General features: G+C 39.9%; 4 protein-coding genes across 6 annotated transcripts; 2 read left to right on the top strand and 2 right to left on the bottom strand.

Moving 5' to 3' along the window:
- Positions 1 to 133: 133 nt before the first annotated feature.
- tlk1a (tousled-like kinase 1a) lies at positions 134 to 10,602 on the bottom strand. 3 transcript variants are annotated; one of them, XM_061089221.1, is made up of 22 exons: positions 10,522 to 10,602; positions 7,658 to 7,779; positions 7,476 to 7,547; positions 6,937 to 6,975; positions 6,637 to 6,712; positions 6,488 to 6,531; positions 6,203 to 6,298; positions 6,027 to 6,113; positions 5,826 to 5,918; positions 5,572 to 5,682; positions 5,354 to 5,490; positions 4,608 to 4,796; positions 4,411 to 4,477; positions 3,806 to 3,903; positions 3,532 to 3,613; positions 3,353 to 3,444; positions 3,071 to 3,160; positions 2,811 to 2,980; positions 2,591 to 2,726; positions 1,872 to 1,983; positions 1,673 to 1,780; positions 134 to 1,230 (listed from the first exon to the last, which is right to left on the bottom strand). In XM_061089221.1, exons 2-22 carry the CDS (start codon positions 7,772 to 7,774, stop codon positions 1,060 to 1,062), a joined length of 2,187 nt encoding a protein of 728 aa, XP_060945204.1. In that variant the 5' UTR covers positions 7,775 to 7,779; positions 10,522 to 10,602; the 3' UTR covers positions 134 to 1,059. The 3 variants fall into 3 exon arrangements, with proteins under 3 accessions (XP_060945204.1, XP_060945206.1, XP_060945205.1); XM_061089223.1 differs by lacking the exon at positions 10,522 to 10,602 and adding an exon at positions 10,231 to 10,511; XM_061089222.1 differs by lacking the exon at positions 10,522 to 10,602 and adding an exon at positions 9,862 to 10,215.
- Positions 10,603 to 11,361: 759 nt separating this feature from the next.
- Positions 11,362 to 17,202, bottom strand: mettl8 (methyltransferase 8, methylcytidine). The gene is made up of 10 exons (XM_061088412.1): positions 17,131 to 17,202; positions 14,238 to 14,394; positions 13,893 to 13,984; positions 13,436 to 13,794; positions 13,258 to 13,307; positions 12,886 to 12,946; positions 12,388 to 12,527; positions 11,892 to 11,998; positions 11,737 to 11,802; positions 11,362 to 11,621 (listed from the first exon to the last, which is right to left on the bottom strand). The coding sequence occupies exons 2-10, from the start codon at positions 14,387 to 14,389 to the stop codon at positions 11,467 to 11,469; spliced, it is 1,182 nt and encodes a 393-aa protein (XP_060944395.1). The 5' UTR covers positions 14,390 to 14,394; positions 17,131 to 17,202; the 3' UTR covers positions 11,362 to 11,466.
- dcaf17 (ddb1 and cul4 associated factor 17) lies at positions 16,868 to 22,156 on the top strand. The gene is made up of 14 exons (XM_061088411.1): positions 16,868 to 17,340; positions 17,421 to 17,524; positions 18,003 to 18,093; positions 18,189 to 18,325; positions 18,432 to 18,510; positions 18,673 to 18,762; positions 18,845 to 18,952; positions 19,145 to 19,247; positions 19,373 to 19,515; positions 20,173 to 20,282; positions 20,457 to 20,544; positions 20,960 to 21,043; positions 21,157 to 21,312; positions 21,402 to 22,156. The coding sequence occupies exons 1-14, from the start codon at positions 17,212 to 17,214 to the stop codon at positions 21,507 to 21,509; spliced, it is 1,530 nt and encodes a 509-aa protein (XP_060944394.1). The 5' UTR covers positions 16,868 to 17,211; the 3' UTR covers positions 21,510 to 22,156.
- Positions 22,157 to 23,309: 1,153 nt separating this feature from the next.
- On the top strand, positions 23,310 to 26,009 carry LOC133021833 (plasma membrane ascorbate-dependent reductase CYBRD1). The gene is made up of 4 exons (XM_061088824.1): positions 23,310 to 23,633; positions 24,684 to 24,892; positions 25,166 to 25,320; positions 25,427 to 26,009. Exons 1-4 carry the CDS (start codon positions 23,441 to 23,443, stop codon positions 25,701 to 25,703), a joined length of 834 nt encoding a protein of 277 aa, XP_060944807.1. The 5' UTR covers positions 23,310 to 23,440; the 3' UTR covers positions 25,704 to 26,009.
- The last annotated feature ends 23 nt before the right edge of the window (positions 26,010 to 26,032 follow it).

The raw sequence follows: 26,032 nt of genomic DNA, 5'->3' as shown, positions 1-26,032 counted from the left end.
GTGATGCAGTACCGAACAAAGCCACATGGGATCAGTATAATCTCAGAAAACTGAGGTAAATTCTGGTACACAGCATCCTAAAATGTGGGTGATATATATGGACGTTAACTAAACACAGTTCAACGCTATTCAATGGGAGAAAAAGGTTTCCTGGCATTTATTATTCACTCTTAGCAGAACTGTACAATTTATACCCGAAGTGGAACATAGAGCCCTTGAAAAAGTAAGAGCAACAAAGCAGCAAAATGAAACCACTCCAGGTAACTAGTTTTACATCGGGGAGATTTGTTTTGTTTTTAAGTCTTTGTACACGTTACTGCTGCAGCTCAAAATTTGAGAATTCACATGTATAGCATAAACAGCTTCCAATCTACCTGTTAATTAATATTCCTGCATAGGATTTTATACATTGTAATTTTTTTCTACATTTGGTTACTTTGTGCATTAAAAGTTAAGTACGCTGCCCCGACCTACATGTCACTAGATGCCACTTGTATGCTACAACATTACATTCCCATGGCTAAGTAACTCAAATTAAAGCCTAATATTTGTGGAAAATAAACAAAACAAAAACATTTGAGCCAAATCAACAGTGAAATCTTTGTAGTTCTACTTAACAATGACTGTCCTCTCCTCACAGTATATTCACTTCTAGCAGCGGAATCATTTGCACCCTGGCAGGACCATGTTATTTAATCTTAACAGCGGGCTGCCAAGTTTCCCTTCGGCTCTTTAAGGCTTTATCCATCTGCAACATCTGAACAGAGTGCACAGTCACTTTTTCTTCAAGGTACGTTGTCAGTTTCAGTGCTTTCGTCGGACCGTCGAAAGATCCTGTTACCCATGTTCTTTTTAAAAAACATCCCTTCACTGTCCCTTCATTTATTAAGTCCAGGTGAGGAAGAAGAAGCCTGGCACAGGTCAGAGGGTGTCAGGTGAGATCTCCCCACCTGTGTCCTGCTCCCCCCTCCTTTCTGGCTGTTGCCTATCCCACGAGCGGAGCGCTGCGGGCGTAGGAGCAACTTGGTCAGTTTGCCTTTCTGTCACAGTTCGATGGCGTCAGTATGAGATGATACTGGAGGAGGCTGGTCCGGAGCTGCCAGCGCTCATCTGAAGGTTTCCAGAGGAGCTCGACCTCCGCATGTGAGGGAGAAGGTAGGGGTCGCTTCCGAGCTGGTAGACATCTATGCGGTCCTCCTTCCTGTATGCCAGGCACCGCCTAATGAAGGCCTAAAAGAGGGGACAGGCAGTGTGCAAAATGTCAAGGTCAGTGAGTAGATAATTTTTTTAATAGATATTTTCTTTTTTGTTGGAAAATGAACATGACCTTCATTTTACAAAATATCTATTTTTTTCAAATATCAGAGGAGAACATTGTGAGCCCGCCCAGTGACCTTGTTGTTTCTGGCGCATGCTCATCTCACAGAGCAACAATGGGAGAAGTAAACTGTGATGTCATTGTTTCCCTAAACGCTGCAGTTTACATGCACACATGGAAACACAAACTTTCTTTTAAAATGTACACTTTTGAAGGTATATGGCAATATAACAAATGTTGGGACTTCAAACACCGTTTATGGACAAGTGGCCCAAACACAAAGTAAAAAGTCTGTTTTGCAAAATATCCACATTAGTGTGGACAGGGCATCAACACAAGACAGGATTCACTTACCTTAGCTTCATTGCTGGAAACAGGCTTGACAGGGAACTGGATGTCTGTAGCTTTGAGTATGGTGTTCTCCTGCAGGATGTCTTGTTGTGACTGGTTGTGGCCAAAAGGCTGCAAAGTATAACAAAGTGCAATTATCAGGCATGAATTACAACACAAAAACAAACATTAAAAAGGAAAAGATCTTGATTTCCCAACTTACCTTTCTTCCATACAGACACTGGAAAAAGATAACGCCCACAGACCAAACATCCACCTTGTTGGAAATCTTTGGAGGCTCTTTACCCACCACAAAGCATTCAGGAGGCAAGTACCTGACCAAAATAAAACAAGAAATGGTTAAGTCAGTACAAACCTCCATGTCCAGTGATGGTAAACAATGTCAGCACTGTAGGTGCTGTAATTACGTACAAATCTAAGATACTTGTGCTCCTTCAACGTCACTAATTCCTCCCTTCTACTTTTTTGTCCACTACATTTATTTGACATGTTAGTTGTTACGTTTTGAATCCAGATTTTTGTATTGCAATCCTGTGCATAAAGATGGACAACATGGCAACTGCAGTTAAGGTCATAAACCACACCTCCTCCATGTAAGTGGATTGACATAATCAAAGTACAAGTTTTTCAAAGATAGTTTGTCATTTTAGGTAGTTCTTACACGTGGTTTAATTAATGTCTGATGCTTCGGAAGAGTGATACATCACAATTGATAGGTGACACTGATGTGTGGTTGGTCGTGTGTGTGTCTCTGCTGGACCTTCCTACTGTATGGTCAGTTATTAAATAGGTTGCAGATATTAATTGCAATACCCAATTGTTAAAAACCTGTTAAACCTGAACCCCTGTCAAACAGCTGCAACATGAAACTACTGCCTACATGTTGTTAAATGCATGTGTATGTGGGTTGTTTGTTCTCACCAATAGGTGCCTGCACCCTGTGATGTCAGGTCCATGCCGTCCACACCATAGTTGTCATCATCCATGATTTTGGACAAACCAAAGTCTGTGATTTTGATTTCCCCACAGGCCGTGCCATCCACCAACAAGATGTTACCTGGAAACCAAAAGACAAAAGTCAGCACCGGGTTGTTGATGAAGTTGCAACTGTCGAAAGTTGTCCAGAGGGGGGGATATGTACCTGGCTTAAGGTCATAGTGAATGATTGGGGGTTTGATGTCATTCAGGTATTTTAGTGCATTCACAATCTGCATTACTATGGACCGTGCCTCCTTCTCTGACATTAGCTTATGCTGCTTCAAGTAGAAATCCAAGTCGTTGCCATCGCAGTACTCCATAACGGTGCAAAATCTATCGAATGGAAAACAAGTGATCAGAATTTAACGTGATGTCTCAAAGCAACCAAATGAAAGGTTTTGGAAAATGCATCAAGGTACTGACGTGTCTGTGTCCAGTGAGAAGTAGTCGAAAAGTTTCACGATCCGGGGATGGTCCAGTTCCTTGTGTATTCTGTACTCCCGACATGCGTGCCTGTGGAGCGGGGGGGGAATGACATGTCCATTAGCAACCAAAGAAGTAAGGTGTAGATGCTGCAGTGACACTCAGGTACTGAGGTTTATAGAGAGGACTAACACATGAACTGAAAGTGAACGGCATCAAAACAACTTCTTTAAACGTTTGATGAATAATAAAAGATGGCATAAAGCAGGTGAAGCTACATACTTGTGATAGTTCTCCTTTTTCTCTTCTCTCCAGTTCTTGTTAAGTTGATGGATTTTCACAGCAGCATATCGTTGCTCAATCAAGTCAAAAGCCTGAAGGACACAAAAGAACGATGGCTTATACGTGAATAGAAATTGTCTTTATATTGAAACCTACGATATTAACATCTAATAATGTACCTTGTAAACTTCACTAAAGCCTCCTCTCCCTAAAAGGTACAGAAGTAAATATCGTTCATTCAACGTTGGATGATCCTTGAATCTGTGGATTGAAAAAAAGAGCAGAGAAAACAAAATTACAGATGGAGACACAAGTATCATCGACAGATTCTTCAGCATCACCTTTACCGTTTCATGACAAACGTGACAGAAGTCAAGAAGCTCTTTGGCCTTGTGAGCTCATCATGTTCCAGTGGCAATGCAGTAACTGTCAGAGACATTGATTCAGACTCACTGTGAGCTGTCTTCGTTGTTTATTCTCTTCAGCTCCCGAATGTGAAGGTTGCGCACTCTCTCCAAACGCTCCAGCTCCGCCTGGATCTCAGCTTCCTCCTATAAATGATTCAAATGCACAACACACAAAGGCTCAGAAGAAACTTCAGAGTACTGACTACAAGGAGAGGAGCTCATCAAAACCCACTTGTGCACAGTTGAAAAGTTCTGTATTAAATATTAAGGGTAGCCTTGGTACAGAGTCTGTCAGGGGCTGTCTGCAAGGCTTACTCATCGGGAAAACAATGAATACGTCATCAAACTACAGGCCAACTCAATCCTTAGGGGGATTCACACAAAAGCAGCAGCGGTTCAGCTCAGGAAACTGGGTTGAATATGTTCAATCATTCTTATAAAGGAAACGTTTTGCAGCATTTAATAATTTACTGACTCCAATTAGGTCTTGACTTCTAAGCTGTGTAAAAGCTCCCCATTATATAAGTCCTGAACTAATTGAGTAACTAAAGAAATACATTTATAAGCAAGCTCTTATGTCACCATACACAGAGAAGCAAATTCCCCACTGGACAGATACAAAATGTCTGCCTGCTTCAGCAGCTGACAAACCTTCTTAAGATGTCCGAGTCGCAGTTTGAAGATCTCTTCCTGTTCATGGTACTCTGCTAATGTCAGCCTAAACAGGAAGAAGGACATATGGAAAAACAGTCATGTTACACTTGCATTACCCCTGCCGCTACAAGATTAATGGTAGAAGTTATTTGGACTGCTCTGATATCTATGATGAACAGGAATCCAGGACTTACAGCTGAGGTAGGCTGGGTTTTAGAAAGGGATCATTTTCTGCTCCGTTCACTGCCTTGGTTTTGCGTTGCTTTGGCTCCGAGTTTGTGGTTGGTGCTTGGGAGTTGCTGGAGGATGGAGGTTTCCTCTTGGCAAGAAGTTTTCTTTGCCTCTCGATGTCCTCTCTCTGTTGGTTTATACACTCTTGCTGCCTTTTGATGGGAAAACAGTGACTTTCGTTAATTAAGCAGTTTCTATACTTGTGTTCCATTCATTGTATTTATAAGGCCCCACCAAGGCCCAACTTGAGCCCTTGTTAAACCAAATTCACTAAATCCGGATTTTTATGTAGATTTACACAAAATTTCACACACTCATAAATATCAGTCACCCAAACATGCCAGATTTTTTCCCCCTTTAAGGTTTATTCGTTATTTTTGAGAAATCAAGGATGAAATTCGAAAAATAAATCCTGCATACACCCAGATTTCAATGGTCTTTTGCGTAATCCTGCAAACTAACTAACTTGGCGCTAATGAAGAGTGTATTAGTTTAGTAATAGAATCCTATCAACTACTGACAGTGCTTCAAGCTGAGGTGGTGATCACGTGGTAATGTGATCTGTGTGATCTGTGAAAAAGGTTGAGACTTGATCGGAGTGCTTGTACTGGGAAGCTTGCAGGTGTTTCCAGGTAAAATAACAATTTATAATAAGCAAAACGAATGAAAAGTATAATCAAATTATATAATACAAATATAAGACTCTTACTTCACAAGGTTTTGGAAGGCATAGCCATCTGTCCATTGTTCTGTGAACGAGGCACCATGTCTCACTGTGGTGAAATGGCCTAAACGTAGTCGATCCTGCATGCTCTTCTCTCGACACGCCTGCTTCTCTTGAGTGCTCTGAAGAACCAAACAAAACATATAAATATATAACATACACACTGAGTGTTCTTAAAGGGTAAGGAGAAACAACACAATTACCTTTTCTATGAGCAACTTCTTGCTCATGGTGATGCATTTATTCAAGCGTTCCTTGTACTTTTCAAGTAATTTTTGTTGTTCATCTATCTGTCTCCTGAGATCGCAGTTTGCCTACAAAGCAGAAGCAAACATCAAAAGTCAGAAAAAATACTAACTAAGCATTTTTCAGTACCAAACTAATTTTCATCAAACATTGTGTGTATGACATCAACATCACAGGCCAGTCAAGTAGACAGTATAGATTTTCTTCTCACCCTTAGTAAATCATCTATTCTGCCCTCTTTTTTCTCAAGGTCAAGGTTCTTAGTGCTTTCAAGGGCAGCCAGTTTCAACACTGTAAGGTCAGTCTAGAGAGAGAAACAACACATTTTAAAAACTCACAGTGATCCAACACGCATTCAAGAGTGACTACAGGAAGTTACGGTGACTGGACTCTCGTCAGTCGTGGACCACACCTGAACAAATTTGACTGCTAGTTGCTTTGGATGCATCATGTGGTCCCCAAAAGACAGACTAGTGGGAGATGAGCTATTTTGTCTAACCTGTAACAGAAGAGGCAGCATCTTTTAGTAACAGGACCAAACACAACTAGAGCAGCAAAGGCGATTTTAAGAACAAGTTTGGTTCTCACAGCAGAGCCCTGAGTGGAGTAGGAATGTGAGTTCTGGGGCGAGCGAAGCACTGGTGGCAGACCTCTCACAGGACTGGACCCATTTCCTCCCTGGAACTAAAAAGGTAAAAGAGGACACAAATTACATCCCGGATTAACATTGCAGACCTGACAGAGGCTCCGTTTCAATCATACTGGTGTTATTAGAAACAGGAATGGGATTATGCCAGATGTTTAATAAAGACATATTAAGCACAAAGGATTATCAATCACTTCATATCCATGAACATCTCACACCAAACTTACATCAAAATAATCACTTATTTTGGGTCCTCGCGCAATGGTTTTTCCTGTGAAGGTAAAATAAAGAGTTATTGGATTTCATTAAAATACTTCAAATGATAAACGTAAACAACAAAGTCAACATAAAACCTGTTAAACACAAAGATGCTCACCCTGGCTGCTCTCTGATTGGATCTCAGGTTTCCTTTTTCTGCCTCTTGGAGTTTCTGGTTGTTTCTTCTCTGGGGTCTAACAAAAGAAGTTGTAAATAAGTACAAAAAGCATAAAGTATATATAGTAAGTGTTTTAAATAATAATAATAATAATGATGGATTAAGGATTAAGCAACTCTCATGCATGCTTTCCATTTTTAGTATTGTTTATTTTATATTATCAATTAACCTAGGGGGAGCGCTGCAAACTGCACTGAGCAACACTTGTGAAGCAATTTTCAGATATGATCATTGACTTACCGAATAGGCTGGAGAGCTGCCTCTTTTCACATCTGAACCCTATAGTGAGAAGAAAGAGTTTTAGACAAAACCATGAGAGAAAGAACCTGGTGGTAACCAGCCGATTCTGTTCACAAGAGAGTTAAAGACCTAATTGGAATTATGGATCAAGCCCGAATTTCTCACCAGTACCTTAACTACATGCAGTAAAGGTGTCTGTCAACAAATGCAGCAAATATTTGACTGTATTCTTAAAGGACATTTGCAGAGACATTATCAAGGGGCTGCAGTGATGTGGGTGTGTTGCTGCAGTGTACAGGAGGACATCAAATATGAACATGAAAATCCAGTTTGAAGCCATATTAAATGTCAGGACACAACATGGTGGTTGACATCTCATGCTGTAAAGAGCGAGGTTTACAGCATGTTTGTGACTTCAAACATGAATCACCAGGACAAACCGAAAAGCCAACTCCTGGGCTGGCAATGTGAAATGAGTCAATCACCTTTTTAGCAAGTTTACCACACATTTTAGTCTAAAAGAGGATTTGGACCTGTACCTCTGATTCCTTGTCGCTTGAAGATCCCAGGCTTCCAAAACTTTGATTGGAACATTCATTATTGGTCAAACCCTGAAATAAAAGAGTTACATAATACTTTAGATAACTGTTTTCTAGGAAATAGTATTTCACCAATTACTCCATAACAACAAGATAACGGACATTGCTATATATTCACTCACTTTGGTTCCCCCGCTCATGCTGCCAGTGCTGCCCCCTGTGCTGCCGCCGACCCCGCCCATAAAGCGTGCCTCCAGCAGCTCCTGTCTCCGGGGGTCCAGGCTGTGCAGCTCCTCCATGGTGCCTGGGAGGATTAGCAATAATTCACAGTACGCCTCAGTTATTTAAGGATCAGCTTAATTGGAGCCCTTGAATGCCCACTCAAACAAAAACAAGACAGATGACACAGTTGCGATGAGCTCGAGAGCAGGGTTGGGATAAATTTAATTTACGATCCCAAACCCTGACAGGTGATGATATTTCAGTCTAGACGAGGGTATAGGCCTAATCCAAACTCATGCCCATTATCCAGTGGTATTCTCAAGACAGCTTTCATTCTACATCTTTTTTTTTCATTATTTCACTCCTGGTTGAAGCCATCAGATCTGCCACCAGCAGCATAATACAACTCTCACCAAATATGATAACAAATCTATCAGACATAATTTGTTACAACACAAAATGCAGAGAAGGAGCCGGCCTACCAGTAACATGCATTTCTGTCTCACAAGCTCTATTATCATGAGAGTACAAGAGCAATGTATCCACTGCTAGGCAATGATGAATACTGTGCTCCTGTGGGACTGTTACATGAGCTCCCTCGGCTTCAGTGCTGCTGCAGACTCTGAGGGGTCTGCCCACCAAACCTGGCTTTTAATGAGACAACCATTTTGAATGTATAAAGGGCTGTGGAGCATAGTGCAGCGGGCAGGCATTTTTGAATTAATTTCAGAGAACGAGATCCTAAAATGAGAAATAACAAATCACACAATAACAACAACAGAGCCTACTTGTATTAGTTATCCACACATATACCTGCTATTAATATCTTTCACTCAAGTATGAATGAGTTTTGCAGCTGGGTTGCGTAAGACTACAGTAGGGATGCTGCTCATGCATCCTCTCCCCCTGTGAGAGCCAGGTAGAAACCGTCTCGTCATTAACTTGCCAGATGATTTTGCAGTGTAAACGGCATCACTACGTGCTCGTCCCTGTAATCCCTGTGTAACTTGTATGCAAACATAATTGGCTGATAGATCAACTGTTGCGTTACCGTAACTTCAACAAAAGGCACTAAAATAATTCACGAGGTGTGGTCGCTTAAGGCATTTGACTCTGTTCCTATAAAAACCTTAACCTTTGAGAGAACCGCTGTGGCTTTAAAAACCTTCCCATTGTGGCTTTTTGGTACAACTTTTAATTTGAAGAGACGAGGCCGTAACCACATCTCACCTTTCACCCACAATGTTCATACCAGTTCTACACCATAAATACATTATCGGCCATGTGGTGCCTACAAGGATTTCCCTTTGTTTCTACCAGAAGGCCTCGGTGCATGACTATTATCTATTTTCAAGCCCCTGCAGGAACAAGCGGTTGAACCCTTACAGCCCTGGCTGTGGATGTCATTTTGACTCCATGCTGCCTGGCTGAGTGACCACCTGTTTATGGCAGACACTTTGTGAAGTCTTAAAAACCTCTGGCGCAGTATGGGTTGGATTACCTCGATTCATTCAAGGCACCAACAAAACAAAAAACACAGCACATATAGTGACAACCATACATTACCCCAAAAGTGTCATGCTGGTGTAGGCAGCCATCACACATTAATCCCCAATCATTGCACACAACAGTGGTAATACAAAGGAATGCAAAGGCTGTTTGAATTCTCCAAACTAAGCAAAAGTTCAGCATCATTACAAAGTGCTCTAGAAACTGATGAGGGTGCAACCAGGCTCTTTCAACATGAGTGACAGCCACATGAGATCAACAACAACATTACCAAGCATGCATCATGTGTGTTTGTGTGTGTGCTGCAAAACCCTAAGCAGCCTTTATCCCACACATCTTTGCTGTGTGTGCTGGGGCATCCATCCAGCCTTCCATCAACACTTAGCTCTTTTAGTTGCACTAAGGTCAAACGAGGCTACCTAGCATTCGGTGCATTAGCATCCCTTGCAGACAGCCAGGAGCATAGTTGCAGTGGACGTTAGGTGCATGAAGTCACATTTAAACCTGAGCTATTGCCCCTGTGCAAGGTTGAGACGACCACACACACATGCACACACACTGTGAACACTACACACTTTATAATACACGTTAAATGGGATGCACAGCTTGTGTGTTTATCGTGTCATACAACGTAAAAGCATCACCAGGAATTTACCCGACATCTCTGCTCGCATGTATCGATCTTGTTCGTCTTTCGGCAACTTGCCTAGTGTCGGCTCTCCTAAAGGCAGCGTGCTTTAGAGACAGATGCACCGACTCCAGAGCTAACCTTCCCCCGGTGTAAAGCTCCTTCTATCGCCATTAGGTATCTACCCGTCCCGGGGTTAGTGGCCTGGGCTCGGGAGCACGGTCCTGTTGTCCTCGGTGCTACCAGCTAGCCACACACAGGCTCAATGGACTTTGGAAGCCGACGCGTTCTCTGTCTCGTTAGCTAGCGAAGCAGCTTCTCGCCACACAAACATTCTGCTCGCTCCATTTGTTCAAAAGGTAAAAGACACAAGAGTCTGGAAAGGGTTCACGGTACCTTCCCGGGGCCTTCACCACCGCCGCGGCTCGCTGCTAAACACACGGTCCGTGGTGGGGACGTGGAGAGCTGGGACCAAAGATGGCGTCCCCTCCAAACTTCCACTACTTTGGACACTCATCAAGCTACTTTTCGTGTGTAGGTGGCAGCGCGCACGGTGGATGTGCCACGGCGGAGGGGAAACGGAGCCAGTGGTCGCGGCTCGGGTGTTTTTGTTTTTTTTTAACCCGGACACAAGCGCCCGCCGCCGGGTGAGATGATCGAGTTATTGTCTGGTTTCAGGACACGAACCTCTCTCTCTCCACACCTCGGCAGCGCGTCCTCCTGGCTCCGGGGACACCTCCGTCTTCAAGTGGTTCGGCTGTGAAACGTCACGCAGCGTGTGCAAAATTCTTATCGCGAGGGTGATGCGTGGTTTTTTCCCCTTCACGTCAATGACAACATGCAGAAAACATGCAAAGATTGCGTGCATACCCCAGGTCGCTCACGCAGCACAAATGATCTTTGTGCAGGTTTAGGCACAAGTTGGGGACCGGGCACTTTTCAGACCCATGGAATAACAAATCGAATTGGTCATATCAATAAAGTTGTGGAAGGCCATCAAAAAAGTTGTGATGATAACGTATGGATAATAGGTTTGGATCCTTGTCTATGTTAAAAAACGAATAATGTGAAGAGCAAGGCATCTTCAGAATGTTGATTTAGTGATAATATGCCAAAATTTGGACAATTTAGTAAAAATTATCCGACACAACAACAATGTGATGATTTTCCTTTCTGAGCTAATTCTTTTTTATTGAGGTTTGTCCTAAGTGTAAGGCACAATGAAAATACTCACAATATTCACTCAACATTTGAGTTATTAGACCACACTTATCTGAAGAGTGAGGTATACTGAATTAAGAATACTCGTGTAAATACATTTGAGGAAATTGACATTGCAATTGTCAAAATGTTCTTTTGCTTTCGCTTGATCAAAAATAAATCAATAATAATTACAATACTTTAACATAATTAAGTGGATTTTAATCATTATATCGGTTTTATAACTTTCATGCATGTTCAGTTCACCGTATATAAAAAACAACCACAGCTTTGTTTAAAAACATGATTAATAGATTTATTGTGTATAGTAAAGGTGTTTTACACATACTACTTTGGCAGAACCAAATACAGTAATCAGGATTTAATTAATAAACAGTGAAGTTTATAATATGACCTCTGCATGGTGGGACGTCAGGATGACGGAGGTGGATGTGGTTTCCTGTACTTGCTCTGCATCCAAACCCGGTGCATTGCAACTTTCTTTCCTCTGTTCACCTTCAGTCGCCTGTCCTCCAGATTCTGAAGTTCTTCAAGTCTGGCGTTGGAAAATAAATCATGGACTTCTTCTGTAAAGAAATATATATTTTTAAAAAACACCAGGGCTGTAGCTTGGATTTGTGTCCTCCTTAGCACCCATGGCCCCGTTAGCAAGTATTTACACCTTGGAAATCGGAATAATACCTTTTGTGAAAAAATAAACACAGGTTCCATCTCCTCGTGTGTAGAAATTTTCTGATAAGCACCGTCCTGGTTTAAAAAGAGTAGAAGAATGATTAAGCGTATTGAATAGTAGCAATAATATAGAGAATTCACATTAAACTTATTTGGAGGCTCACCCTTCTTAAACCTGAGCTGTGAGAGGTCATATCTCCCATAGTCACGGAAAAGGAAGATCCCTCCATGTTTCAGGTATGAAGAGAGTCGGTTCACGACTCCTTGTAATCTGTCAACAAGATAATCAAATACGGGACAATAATATTGATTAAAAGGTTTGCAGCTTCTGATGGTCTAACTATTAGAAGACTAAATGTATGATGTATGTGAGTACTGTCATTCATTGAGCTGCAATGTGTGTGTGATAGGTTTCTCAAGTCAGTGCACTTGGTTATATTAAAGCCTACTATTAAATATTTCTGCTGTCATCCCTTAAACCCTTCTCTACACTTTAATGTCGACCAAACCACTGCACACGTCTATGATACCATACCCTCTGTATCAAGTTTTGCAAAGGGTTTTGTAATAACGTCCAGATAAAGCGAGGGAGTGAAGGTGTGTTGGGGACAAACAAATGATGTCAAACTCTCCTATCTTTGAGTAATAACCTTCACCTACCGCTCCGGATGAATGGAGGAGAGCACAAAGACGGCCAGAATAACATCCAGGCTCTGCGGAGGGAAGGGAAAAGAGGCCGTCTCCTCACGAACGTCATGGACAAAGGAGTGACACACAGAGGCGTCATAGTCTGGATGGGTCTATATGAGGAAGATAAAGTTAGCTCCGTCCAAAACAGGGTCATGATCAGGCTCCAGTTCCAAATTGTGGCCAAGATAAGGATTGTTATCACTTCTTTATCATATTCTACGGGAGGTGTTTTAACTATTCCTCTGGCTCAGTGACCGTGACCTCTGCCCCCCCCCCCCGCCCCCTGCCTGTGTTTACTTTGAAGAAATTCACGTTAAATGTAACTCTGCATTCACTTTAATTATTACCTACGCCAAGGAAATTATGTTTACTCCTCGCTATGTTTGCTGAGTTAAAAGGATTATGCAAAAACTACTGGATGGATTACCATGAAATGTATTCATGCTAGGCAAAATTAGAGAAACTTACCTTAACCATCTGAACGGCACGTGAAGAGAAGTCACAACAGTATAGAAATGCATCTGTTTCTCTGTGAAAAATAGGCGTGATTTTTAGATCATAACATATACGTTAATAAACGTTTGATGAAGCTTTTTTGTGGCTTCAAAACTCAGTTCACACTCCGTGAAGGTAAAAAAATGTGAGCAATCTTAAGCAGTCTTTCTGGGAAAAACAAATGGACAGGGTTTTGCTTGATTAAATGATAAATAAATAAACTGTTTTAGCTTTTTTTTGCTATTGGGTGTATTTAAATTGGTTTGTGTCTATAAATAGAAACAATACTGAGATTTGACGACACTGACATATATTAATATATGGAAATAAAAAACATGTACTTACTTTATGGAATTAACAATGGGAAAAACACTGTTACCAGCCCCACATCCAACCTGTCATGAGAGAAAACATCTTTTGATAATTCTGTGTAAGGAAATAGGCCAAAGCAAATTGTCTAAGCGTTCACATATAAAAGTAAATTATCAAAATGTGGACAATTGTATGTACAAATTTTGAAAACCTCCAAGATTCTGAAAGATGCATGTTGTCCAGGGAAAGAAGAAATCTGTATGACATCTTCATTTTGTTCTTGCGATCCTCCCAGACAGGCCTGATAATCGGAGGTGTGTCTGTGATGGGGAATGGCATCACTGTGTTGATGGTGTCCGGTCTCTAGGTGCTGGATGATGCTGGATCCAGAAGGTAACAGGATTTCTGTCTGCTGATCAACCTGTCGCTTGGTCGTCTCTTGGCTTTTTCTATCCGGTGGAAGCAGTTCTGGGAACTCTAAAAACAGCCACTTGCGATCTTTGAAGAACTTATTCTGGTGCGTCTCATAAAACTCGTCCCAGTACCGGTCAGCTTCTGTGTCAAATTTACCTGATTGGATGGAATTTAAGAAATTTTTTAACATTTTGTTGCCATGTAACATAAATCTAATCTATCTGGGTAAATATTTAACAGGAATATCTTCGAACCTTGTTCATTTAAAGGAATATGTACAGAGGAATTTTCTTGTGCCTTCTGCCGTGCATTTTCTTTGTCTTCCTCTGTCCACTGTACATGATCCCTAAAATGTAAAACATTATCCATTATCCAATGCAGACACTGTCTTATATTTGACCATTAACCAAATATATTCTGTATACTTAATTAAAGAAAATACTAAACTACACCATTGAAAATCCACATTTTTTTCAAATTTAATAAAAATGCAGCCTTAACGTCAGCTAAATGTTATTGGCACAGCTACACTCAAACCCTCCAATCCACTGACAGGCACGTAAAGTTTGGTGACAAACCAATAACAGTAAATCACTGACCACATGTTGTGCTTAAAGATGTCGTCAGGATTGGTCAGAATCCGTGAACCCAGTGGAGCCGAAGGTCGTCCTCCTGTGCAATTTCTTCTTGTGGACAATCTTCTGAAAACTTTAGCCAAACTGGCCGCAGTGATTCTCCGCAGTGAATGCATTTACTCTGTAAAAATGTAGCAAGAGTTGAACAACCTTTAACAATGCTTCGCCAGTGCACCTATATGGCTAATAGATTTGTGGGAGCTGTAGCTGTTTAATGCTAACAAAATCATTGTTTCATCTTTGATACTATCTTTGATAAAATATCAAAGATGCCGGATAAAGTCATCAAAATCTTTATATTTGTTTTCTGTTTTACATGTAATTTATTTTCAGGAATAATTCAAATCATTCGCGCAAAAACTGTAAGAAAATGCTTAAAAACAAAGTCTTGAAATTACACTACATAGCAGGGGACTTCGACACAGTAAACAATTTTAATTTATTTTATGAGCAAACAAACACTGCTGCACTTTCAAAAAGTGCAGCAGTGTTTGTGTTTATTTTTAAGGATCTTGGTTTTGTCGAGAACAAATTTAATTAGTAAGTCACAACCCCTGTTTGCTATGACTCGAGGAGTTGCTATTTTAAAACAACAAATTAACCATCCTGAATCATTTTGGTTTTCACCAAACAAGGAGGATTTTGTTCAGGAAAGATTAATAGAATGTTAAGACAGAGACACTGTGTCCATAATGAATACTGTTATGTGTAAATGGTGATTTTTCTTCTTTTCTAAATTTGTGTAACTTTTCAAAACATTATGAAACTGACCTGGTTCCAAACGGCTCTATTGTTGTCAATCTTTAGATAGAAAGCATTGAATAAATAAAATAAACACACAATAAGTTTATACCTCAAGAAATATGATGAATGGAGTAGAATGGCATCTAGCAGGAACATGGGGTCACTGTTAATGGAATAGTATGTACTAATAATTGTATGAGTGAATGGCCTTCAGATAGAAATCATGGAAAACAAAGTCTCTTCAAAAGTGCGAAGAGAAACACTGTATGCGGGAAAGTGGTCAGGAACATTGAGGGAAATCTAGTCCTGGCCGTCTATGTTACTGTATAAGGATCGCACACACCTCTTTACCAGACTGAGGTAAGTCAGTGATTATAAACTCATGCTGTGAAGCCAGACCACACATCTTTAATTCAAACTCTAGTGGAAATCTCCAAGTTACCAAAGATACCAAATATATAAGGCTGAATTTTTGGGAAATGCATATTTGACATCCTATGCCCTTGTATGCAAATGTTTTGTTAGTGCTACGGGGTGTTGTACCAACAGTTAAGAGTTGTTGGAGTCACGTGAGGCCGAATGTGAGTGATAAAACCTACACCTGAAGGATGAGGGGCACTTCTTCACTGACAACAATGTAGGCCACATATTTCATGTAGGGGGGACAAGTGAGGACTGAAGGAGGAAACGTCTATCAAATAACCCAGTATATGACATATGATTGGATTGTACTTCAGCAGAGTGCAAACAATAGGTTAATTTTCTGTGTGTAAAGTGTGAGTCATAAACTGTGAAATAACAGAATGTAACAGGAGTGCAGGTGGACGTCATAAAGATTTGCCCTTTCAACATTTCAGAGCTCTTTTGTTCCCCAACACACACGCACCAATGTTTAGTATTTACAAGCTTTCAAACCTGGCAAACAAACTGATGCCCAACAGCGACACAATGAAGCGCTGAAAATATGTACTCAAACATAAAATAAAACTTTTTTTCAATAAAATTTCCAACTTTCAAAGCCTTTTTTTTTTTTTAAGTTTTTGAATATGGCATGACATTCATCCTATATGGAACCAAGCCCAGATGAGCCCAGATGTTGCCATATCAGTTACTAAGTTTTGAAATAGAGAGCTGGGAAAAGCTTAAACATACTGAAGTCTCAAAAGATTATATTTGTTTTTATCCTGTGCTGACAAGTTTCTATATTGTGCAAACAAGATAATTATCTATTTATAAATATCTAAGATACCTAATATCTAAGATATTTATAAATAAGTTGTGCACACAGAGTTAATATCTGCGTAGTAAAGACATGACTGGCCACTGCTTTAAAGACAACATTAAATTGCGTTTAATGCTTTTCAGTTTTTTTGTATTCATCAAGTATTATGAATCAAATCTAGTCCGTCTGTTGCCTGAGCCTGATTTCCTTCAGTATGCACTGCAAATGATTTACTGACAATCCTGTGTCTCTGGAAGAGCAACAGGAATTTCATTTTATGACATATTCCCAGGGAAAATAAAATTTGATATGCTGAGTTCTCTCCATCTACGGTACAATCTGGTGGCTGTGTACATCTGAGTGATTAAGACCTCAAACATCTTCTTAAAATAAATATCTTATTCCCACACAATAAATATATTGTGCACGCAATATTTAAAAAATAATAATCTTTGAAGACTTCAGGGGCTCCGTAATAATAAATATGAAAGCTGTGTTAAATATTAGGGTTTATTTTCAAAGCCGGAGTAACATAAAAAATGCTGAGTTGTAGTACCGGCGGGGGAGAGGAGGGCGCTACAATTCACAACGGAGGATGTCGTGAGTTGAATTCCCTCGTAGAAGAAGACCTTCGTACAAACATTGTGGCGCTAGCTGCTAACTAAAGCTACATCATTTAAAATGTTAAATTAGCTTCCACTAACTTACAGCTGCTGACAACACCTAATTATTCTATCATACTCGGGCAACTTCCGGTTCAGCTAGGCTAGTATATAGCTAGCTGGGTACGTCTTTCTGAATGAAGCTAAAAACATTATTGTTGCTAACCCTAAAACCCTCTGTAAACATATAGTAAACACTTGTCCGACGAGAGAGGGACACTTCGCTCACCTGGTTTCGGGGTCACCTCTGGCTTCCGTCTCCTGACATGTCCCCGGACCGTCCTCCTGCAGACTGAGGAGCCGTCTGGTGATGGCGCCGTGCCGGGGGAACAGGGCCGTGAACGCCGCGCAGCTGCTGAGCCGCAGGAGGAGAGGTGTCACCGATGCTGGGAGCCTGATCAGACTGAACACGAGGATCCTCCGAAACATCCTCCTCCAGGTGATGCAGAGGCTGTTTAAATACCCACCAGGGGACATATTCTGTACTGACATCTAACGAAATGTGTTTTTATTCTGTAGGAGAACAGGGACTTCATCAAAGTGTGGAGCAAGACCTCAAAATCTACCATCATGTACGAGAATGGTAAAATCTACTTTGAAAACTACCAGAACTGCTACAGTTGGTGAGTATCAGTACATACAGGAATATAAGTATGTGCATCACAAAGTAATTCCATTCATTTACGAATCAGAACAAAACCTTTCAAAATGACACAAGTCACGAAAAAACTAGAGTTGAATAATGTATCTCAGAGTAAATCACTATGCTGAAGACCAATGTAAACTATTTGTTTAGTTGTATAAACGATAGAAGTCTTCTTTGAGTAAACAATACATCTCAAAATATCTTAAAAAGTGTGTTTATCAGCTCTGAAGCTATAATTACCAAGAGACATTCACTGTTTCAAGCAGGACCAAATATCATCTCAATGTAATAGTACTATAATAGAAGACACACTCAAAATTTAGTAGTGACAACTAGCGGAGAGGTGGAAAAGAAACACTTTTTGAAGACATGAATTATTGCTGTGGCTTATTTTGTAAATTGGGTATATGCATCACATCATGCTTATTGATGATTCAATCCTCCTGTGTTGGCAGTATTCACTCTGAGCCTCAAGTTTTGTACAAACTGCCTAAAAGGTCTAAATTGGAGAAATTTGAAGATGCCCTGCTGTGTCAGAGCCCACTTGTAAGTGTCACTAAAAATCATTCAGTACTAAACTTTCAGTGAACATATTTCGACAACCCGTGTTCAGACTCTTGTCTCATGTGTTTTTTTGACAGGACAAATCTTTGGCCTCTCCCTCTGATCATAAACCCAGTCTCTTGACTTTGACAGCCGATAACTGGCTGTATCGCCTTTCAGCTGAAACGGGGAAAGAGATGCAACAAGTTTACCTCTCTTCAAACCATAAGTTCAGGTATTGTCAATGCTCTGAGTTTCCTGTTGGAGATAAAAACATTTATTTTTCATTTTAGTTCTTTCAACAAAATGTTCACCTCTTTCTGTTGCTTTCTGTTTTAAAGGTATCTTGGATGGGAAGTTTCTCAAGAAACATTTTATGTTAAATCTGTTCAAAAGAAAGAAACACCTTTGGAAAGACAAGTAAGGTCAATCTTATATGTTACTTAAACATTTAGGTTTATGCTTAATTTAAGAGGGACACAACACATTTTACAGAATAAAAAAAACATATTGACAATGTACGTAGAATTATAAATCTCTGGATTTTTTATTTGATTAAACAACTTTTTCCTTATTCCACAGGCAGGTATCACTCACAACACAGTGTTGCACTTGGCCATCTTTCACGTGTTCCCCTTGCAGATTGTAGGCATTGTGGAGATTAACAGAAAGGTATGCAGATTTTTTTTTTATGTTTCAAATGTGTTGGTAGGATTGATATATTATTATTGACATGTAAATCTTGTTCTTTCAGGTGTTTGGTAATGGTGTTACCGATGTTGTTTTGTCTCAAGGTGTCCTGGCTGTGTCTCACAGCAACAAATCTGTGAAGCTGTACAGCTTTGAACACATCATGCAAAAGGTTGGTATTTTTTTGAGAAAATTAACCCAATGTTTTTCTAGGTGAATATTTAATTCTATAGAAATATGAAAAATAGCTCCCGGAATACAGATTAGATCTCTGTGAATATTCACTTATTGAATATTAACTCATAGTTTTGGTTTATGTTGTTGCTTAGATCTGTTTAACTGAGGAATATTTCTTTGTTCTCAGTACATGACGGAGAAGTTAGTGCTTGGAGAGAACAGTTCTCTTCTTGGAAGCAAAAAAGTGGGAGAGGCTCCGTTTGGTATCCCAGTAAACATAAAGATCACAGGTAGCTCCGTTTTTTGGTTCAAACCGGTGCCGTCTTTGTTTTTCAGTTACAAGCTCCTTAGCTACTTTGAAAATAATTGTTTTTCTTAACAACGTAAGCATGAGTTTTTTTTTATCTTATTGCAGATTGTCTTCCTGTGCTTTTCGAGGTGTCCTGCACAAATAATGGAGTCCAGATCGGAGGGTACCCGTGGCACTACATCTATACACCACCGCACAAAAATCACAAGGGAACTCACCGCATCTGCTCACTCAAGGACAATATTATGGTAAATTTAAAGAATGCTTACCATTAACCATCACCCTCAAACCTTTCAATAACTGTGGTAATTGTACCATAAAATGGAACACATGCTCGACTGTAACAGCCGTGCCCAGTCTTGTATGATAGAATTAACTGCCACAGAATTGGTCAGGGCCTATTGAAAGTGTCACGGTAAGAATGGCCACAGATGTTTTTGACAGCCTCTGTATTCAGCTGCTGCACAAGGCAGGACGGAACCAAATCTGTAACCGCAATTCAGAAACCCACAGAGTGGGCCAAGTACCTTTTTTGCAGATCTTTGCTGCATGTGTCAAATATGCTTCTTTGTATTTTTTTGAATTTAGATTTTCACAGACTCTGGACAATACCACTCAGATGTATTAATAGAGCTTTAGAATATATTGTCCAAACTCTGGCACATACTTAAGTTGCCACAGGTTCCAAAAGAAAAGTTTTCTTTTTGCTCTGATCATAGTTATGTGCCTGTGATGAAACTTCAAATACTGCAAAGATTACAGTGTCCAAAAAAATTATACTGATGGTATTTTTTTAGAAATAGTTTGCAATTTACCTTATTAAAAGGTAATAAGGTAAATTGCTCATGCCGTTGTCTGGAATTAGTTATTAATTCTTAACTTTTATTGTGTATGTATGGCTTTAGGCAACAAATGGAGTACAAAACATGAGCTGCAACTCGTTGGAGAATGACAGTATCTTCTTTCATCCTGACGACTCCGGAAGAATCATCCATGTTGGACCAACCACCATCAAGTGAGTACTTTAGTCAATTTTTACAAACCAATGCTGGTAAAGTAACGGCAGTGAAATTTTGCTTAGGTGTGTCGACAAATATTCCAAATCCAAAGATCCTTTAAGACATCAACCTTTGACAGCCAAACATATTATATTGTTTGGTGCATATGACGTATGACATTTTTCCCTCAGTGTCCTTCAAATCCTTGATGAACTGAACAGTAGTTTGCCGTCAAAGGTAGTTAAGGACTTCTCTATGATGACCCTTCGAAATATCAACGTGAGTATAATGCTTCTCATCTAAGTATCTTTATTTTATCAAGATTGTAGACGTTTTAGCCCGAAGTCTTCTAGATCAACAGTAGTAGGGCACTTGTCACAGAAAGCTCTCGAATTTCGTTGTCTTTCCGAGTTGACATCTTTGTCGGCATCTTTTACATGTATGGCACTCTTTTTCTTCCTGAGATATTTGTAGTCTTCCTGTTGCGTGTTAAAAAAGTCCCAGTGTGCGTCAGATATACGTTACCTTGATCATGAATTATTCTTGTGTAAGTACGACGTTGTCACTGTAACACTGGATGGAAATGCCCTGCAATAACTCTTACCCACAAAAAGGGCACAAAGTAGATACTGTTACTGTAGAGGTGAACTAAATGTCACATTTACATAATCTCAATCGTGCTCAACTGTTACAGCCTTCCTCACAAGTCACTGTCACCTCATCCGGCCGTACAGTGAAGAGAAGATTTCATCAGCTGGATGATGACCCAGATCAAGAGGTATCACGATACTTTAAATTGCTCACGCAGTTTATTTGCAAAGAAATATATTATAGCTATATATACAAAGAACTCCTCGCGGTGTTTGTGGTGACAGAAAATTGATTTTGCAGACTTTCCGTTTGGTGGAATACGAGGACGAGCTAGACCTTTTGGCTGTCGTGCTCACTAACGGTGAGGATGGAGAAGGTAGAGCTCACATCCGACTGCATGACAACCAAAGTGGACAGTTACAGCGAAGAATTGATCTGCATGAACCTTGGGATGAGGTGAGTAACTCGACATGAACACACCAACGTTAATCCACGGACCTGTGTATGTGAATTTACACGCGTGTGCTCTTATCGTTTGTTTTCAGACGTATCGGCATGAGTTGTTCTTTGACAAAGACACGATTGTTCACATTGAACAGAAGAAGGCCAACTTCTGCTGCCATGTTTACAAACTCAAAGCCAACAGGAAATAAGTGATGTATAAAAAGCCGCTGGAAAGCATTTAATAGCTAATTTTAAAATTGTGTTTGTTTCAAACGTGTGTTTTTTTTAACGGTTTTCAGTTTAACTCAATACTGTTTTTCACCCTTTGAATCTGTGCGTAACCGTTTGTTTGTGTGTATTCATTTGACTATGTGAAGTGAACATTTTTATACACTTTTTTTCTTAAATTAAAATTATATATTTTTAAAACTTGCTCTGTATACATACGTATTGTCTTTCCAAGATGGTTTTCCAAATATGAATATATTTATAAGTTGTTGACATGTTATTTATTGTCTTCTTGCTTTTACACACACAACTCAATGTATTCCACAAACAAGTTGGTGCAACTAGGCTATGTATTTAAAACTGGCATATATTGTTTGTACCAAGCCACAGTTGCAGCTTGTTGAAGGTCCCACCATGTTTCACAATCAGCCTTGTACGGTGACTGATGTGGTCTCTACAAGAATAGACAACTTTCTGCCAAAGCTACAACAGTTTTGATGGTTTGATGTGAGAGAATTTCGATTGTGCGTTTTTCTCCAAGCTCTTCCCCACTGGTATGACTTGTTTGCTTATGATGTCGGGCAACTGTCAATCAAATTAATAGACGGTAATAAAAGAAACCAATGCCTCCAGTGATTCATGCAAATAGTCAAGAACGTAGTTGTTTGAAGAGTGAAATCACAACATTTAAATATTACTCTAAACAGTCAGTACATCATTGTGTACAGCTAAGTTTAAGCATTTTCTCCAGCATTAATATCTTTAGCTGTGACTATGTACCCTTAAAGAGAATTACTTGAGATTGAACACATTTTCAGGAACAACAGGTTTGCATCTATTTCAGTGATCTGATATATTGTAGATCTTATGTTTTATTATTTCCTTCCATGTTGTCTGTTAAATACACATTGCTGGTTATTATGTTATGGAAACTGTTGTTGATTCAACTGTATAATGAAGTGAAGGCTTTAGTTTGATGCCGTTGAACTGCATTGTATCATACCAAGTTATTTTAACTACTGATATTTTGGGTTTGACAAAATAGTAGAAACACCTGTCAGTATGATGTGGTAACACTGAATAATTTACTTGGGATGGTGTTGGATTAGATGGAAAATGGCCCAAATGCAAAATAGCAGGCTTCCTGTTGCGTTTTTCAAATTGCACCTATAGACTTTTTTGATTTATCAATCGATTTTTTTGTTTTATGTATCGATTTTTATGAAGATCGGTCAATGTGAACATGTTCTGGGGGTCTCAGGGGGCACAGTTGAGCCACCACTTTCAAATTTTGGTAAGAATTTGAACATGTTAAAGCCCTCAAAAAGCCAATTCATTTGCCTGAAAAATAAAAATAATAATAATAATCTTTATAATTTCAATAGGGCCTCACTGTCTGTCAGTACTCTGACCCTAAATACTTAAGTATAACGTAAAATGTAAATTAACTTATTACATCTTAACCCAGTTGATTCAACTTCCTACTTGACATCAGTTTCAGTCAAAGTTGAATTTTACAATTACACACAAATCAACATTTAAATTAACCACAACCACCATCTGAAGTATACAATTCTAACGGTCAACGTCAATGACATCTTGATATTCTGTTTTTAAAAAAACACTTGACGTGACCATTACTCAACGACGCCACTGAGGAGGAGGCAGTTACCACCTTCTGCTGGGGGCGGAACTTGTAGTTTCCTGACAGACCTCCAATCCTCTGTAAACACTGAAGTTACAAAAACACGTTTCCTTCCCACATTCTGCCCAGCCGAGTCACGTGACCGCGCTCCAGGCTCGTCCGCCGCCTCTTGAAGTTGTTGTGAGTAGAAACCGAAGCAGCTGCTGCGTCAGAGAAGAAGCAGCCTCGGGTTCCTCTGCTGCTGGGACTGGTCACACACTGGCTCCGATGGCGATGGAGAACTTCAGGCAGTTCCTGGTCGCTCTGTCCGCCGCCGTCTTCTTCGGGGCTGTCTCCATAATCTTCGTGTTGGTTTGGGTTCTGCAGTACAGGGAAGGTTTAGCCTGGGATGGAGCTCTGCAAGAATTCAACTGGCATCCGCTGCTAATGGTCACAGGGTTTATTTTCATTCAAGGAATAGGTGAGAGAACTCGTTTTTCCCCCTTAAATAAATAGGGTTTGTTTAAATAAGTTTGTTGTATGTATTGCCCGAGGGCTAGGGTTACACAAGACTCAAAAAAGGATCGTTGAAGAGATTGATGTTGACCTATGCGTAATTATAAAACTGATATTTCATTGTGACAGGTTAACACAACTTTGCTTAAACGCAATAAGTTTAGACTTTCCAATTTATTCTACTGTTGAACTAAATTTGTGGAAAAGAGACCAAAGGCCCTTTTACTTAAACTGCATCTTTGTGGCAAGTAGAAGTTTGTATATTGGGATTTTTATATTCAAAGATATGGTGGATTTCTTAAGTATAATGTATGATGACATTGGAGACGCTGCATGTCCTTAAAGTGTTGAGTCATGTTGTTTACTATAGCAGGAATAAGACAAATGGTCAAATAAGTCACCAGGTACTGATTAGAAGGAATTTATTGCAACTTGTCCCTCAATAAAGTTTTCAGAATGGGCCTGAAGCCCCCAAGATAATAAGTTGTTTGCACAAGATATGACCTTGCACATTCAAATTAAAAACGACTTTTATCACCTTGGCTGCCTCAATGACTAAACACCTTTTAAAAGGGTCAGTCTGCAAAATAAGCACTTTTAAATTATACAGAATACTTTGCTGCTAATACTTCTTGTATGTAATTGAATAAAGGTTGTGGACCTGTTCCCTTTGGTCTTTCTGTGTGGCAATGCTACTTAAAGTAAAGAAGCAGAGTTCTTCCACCTTCGCTCTTTGCAGAGCTGTGATGAGACCTTTTACACAAGGGTTTTACATATTTAAGATAATCCCTGTTAGGGAAGCATGACACGCATGTTGACTTCACATGGTTAAAAGACCTAAAACCTAATTATATAGTGACAATAGCAATGCTTGGATAGTGATATTTACAATCAATTAATTCAATTCCATTTTACCTGTATAATGCCAAATCACAATATACATGGTCTCATCTTGTCTTCCCTCATGGTTGCATCCAAACCTGTTTGATTTACACCGACTGACCCTCTCTTGCAGCCATCATTGTCTACAGGCTCCCCTTTACCTGGAAGTTCAGCAAACTGACGATGAAGTTCACCCATGCAGGCTTGCACTTGGTGTCCTTCATTCTCGCTGTTATATCTGTGGTGGCAGTTTTTGACTTCCATAATGGTGCAAAAATCCCCAACATGTACAGTCTGCACAGCTGGCTGGGCCTGACAGCTGTCACGCTGTACTGTCTACAGGTAAAATAAACTTTTTTAATTTTGTATTGTTGTTTGTGTCTGAAGAAATGACTGCTGGTTGGTTGGTGCAGTCTTTTGCATTTACTTTTACCACTTCTGTTAATCCTTTGCTATGGACAGTTTCATGTGATACTGAGTTTTTGTTTTTTTTAAAGCACACCAAAAAACAAATACCCCTCTCACTTAGTCTCTAAAATGCAAAGTCCCAGTGAATAACATTCTTTATTGGTAGAGTATCTGACAAGTGCATTTTTTCTCCCCTTCAATGAGCAGCTGGTCCTTGGCGTTGGCATATACTTGATACCAATTACTCCGGTGTACTGGAGAGCAGCGATTATGCCCCTCCACATCTACAGTGGTCTATTTCTCTTTACCAGTGTTGTGGCTGTGGCACTCATGGGCATCACAGAGAAACTCATTTTTGGCCTGTAAGTACTTTTTAATACTTAAGATAAATTATATTCTACAAAATAAATGTGCAATGTTAATTTGCTGCAGAAACTGAGTAATCCTTTTTTGTTTGTCATGACAAAGGAACGACCCAAAGTATAAAGACTTGCCTCCGGAGGCAATTTTTGTGAACGTTCTGGGACTCCTCCTGGTGATTTTTGGAGCTCTGATCCTCTGGATTGCCACTCAACCCTCTTGGAAACGTCCCAGTGACCAGGTCTTGCATACCTTGCATACCGATGGGGGAGGTGAGGACAACACCAAAGTGGGTCCATCCCTGTCTCAGCTGACGGATGGAGCTGGTTCGGAGACCACTGGGGATGTCAGGAAGAGGATCAACAAACTAGACGAAGCAGATTAAATGATTGCAGAATAAATGAGTTGGGGGTGCTGAATGTAGAATATCTTAACCCAGTCTGCACTAGTCTGAGAGGGTGTGGTAATCTCTCCTTAGATTTCTTTTTGTGGCACCTTGAGCTTGTTCCTGTTGGCTTGAAGATGTATTGTTGCGGGTGCATTCAAATAGTGGGGTGGTTCAACATACGCTGTATAAATAATCACGACAGATTTTTCTACGCTAATTGCTTTGTATATTGATGTGTGGGCTTGTGAATGTTGAGAAGATTTTCTATATATATTTACAATAAATACTGGCAATTTCTAATCAGCATGTTTCAGTTCTTGAATAAT

The sequence above is a fragment of the Limanda limanda genome, chromosome 16, assembly GCF_963576545.1.
Source record: "Limanda limanda chromosome 16, fLimLim1.1, whole genome shotgun sequence".
Classification (NCBI taxonomy): domain Eukaryota; kingdom Metazoa; phylum Chordata; class Actinopteri; order Pleuronectiformes; family Pleuronectidae; genus Limanda; species Limanda limanda.
This window is presented reverse-complemented; position numbering and strand designations above follow the sequence as displayed.

Bases quoted from the DNA above. Each gene is read 5' to 3' on its own strand.
- mettl8 (XM_061088412.1), bottom strand. From the start codon at position 14,389: ATGCATTCACTGCGGAGAATCACTGCGGCCAGTTTGGCTAAAGTTTTC. The intron at 13,795-13,892 runs GTTCGAAGATAT...CCATCCAATCAG, and splicing joins TATTCCTTTAAATGAACAAG to GTAAATTTGACACAGAAGCT. The intron at 11,999-12,387 runs GTAGGTGAAGGT...TCTTGTTGACAG, and splicing joins TCCTCCATTCATCCGGAGCG to ATTACAAGGAGTCGTGAACC.
- dcaf17 (XM_061088411.1), top strand. From the start codon at position 17,212: ATGGCGCCGTGCCGGGGGAACAGGGCCGTGAACGCCGCGCAGCTGCTG. The intron at 18,511-18,672 runs GTAAGGTCAATC...CTTATTCCACAG, and splicing joins AAACACCTTTGGAAAGACAA to GCAGGTATCACTCACAACAC. The intron at 20,283-20,456 runs GTGAGTACTTTA...TTTTTCCCTCAG, and splicing joins GTTGGACCAACCACCATCAA to TGTCCTTCAAATCCTTGATG.
- tlk1a (XM_061089222.1), bottom strand. The intron at 3,904-4,410 runs GTTTGTCAGCTG...AATCATTTATAG, and splicing joins GACTCGGACATCTTAAGAAG to GAGGAAGCTGAGATCCAGGC. The intron at 2,727-2,810 runs GTACATATCCCC...TTTGGTTTCCAG, and splicing joins TCACTATGACCTTAAGCCAG to GTAACATCTTGTTGGTGGAT.
- LOC133021833 (XM_061088824.1), top strand. From the start codon at position 23,441: ATGGCGATGGAGAACTTCAGGCAGTTCCTGGTCGCTCTGTCCGCCGCC. The intron at 23,634-24,683 runs GTGAGAGAACTC...CCTCTCTTGCAG, and splicing joins TATTTTCATTCAAGGAATAG to CCATCATTGTCTACAGGCTC. The intron at 24,893-25,165 runs GTAAAATAAACT...TTCAATGAGCAG, and splicing joins TCACGCTGTACTGTCTACAG to CTGGTCCTTGGCGTTGGCAT.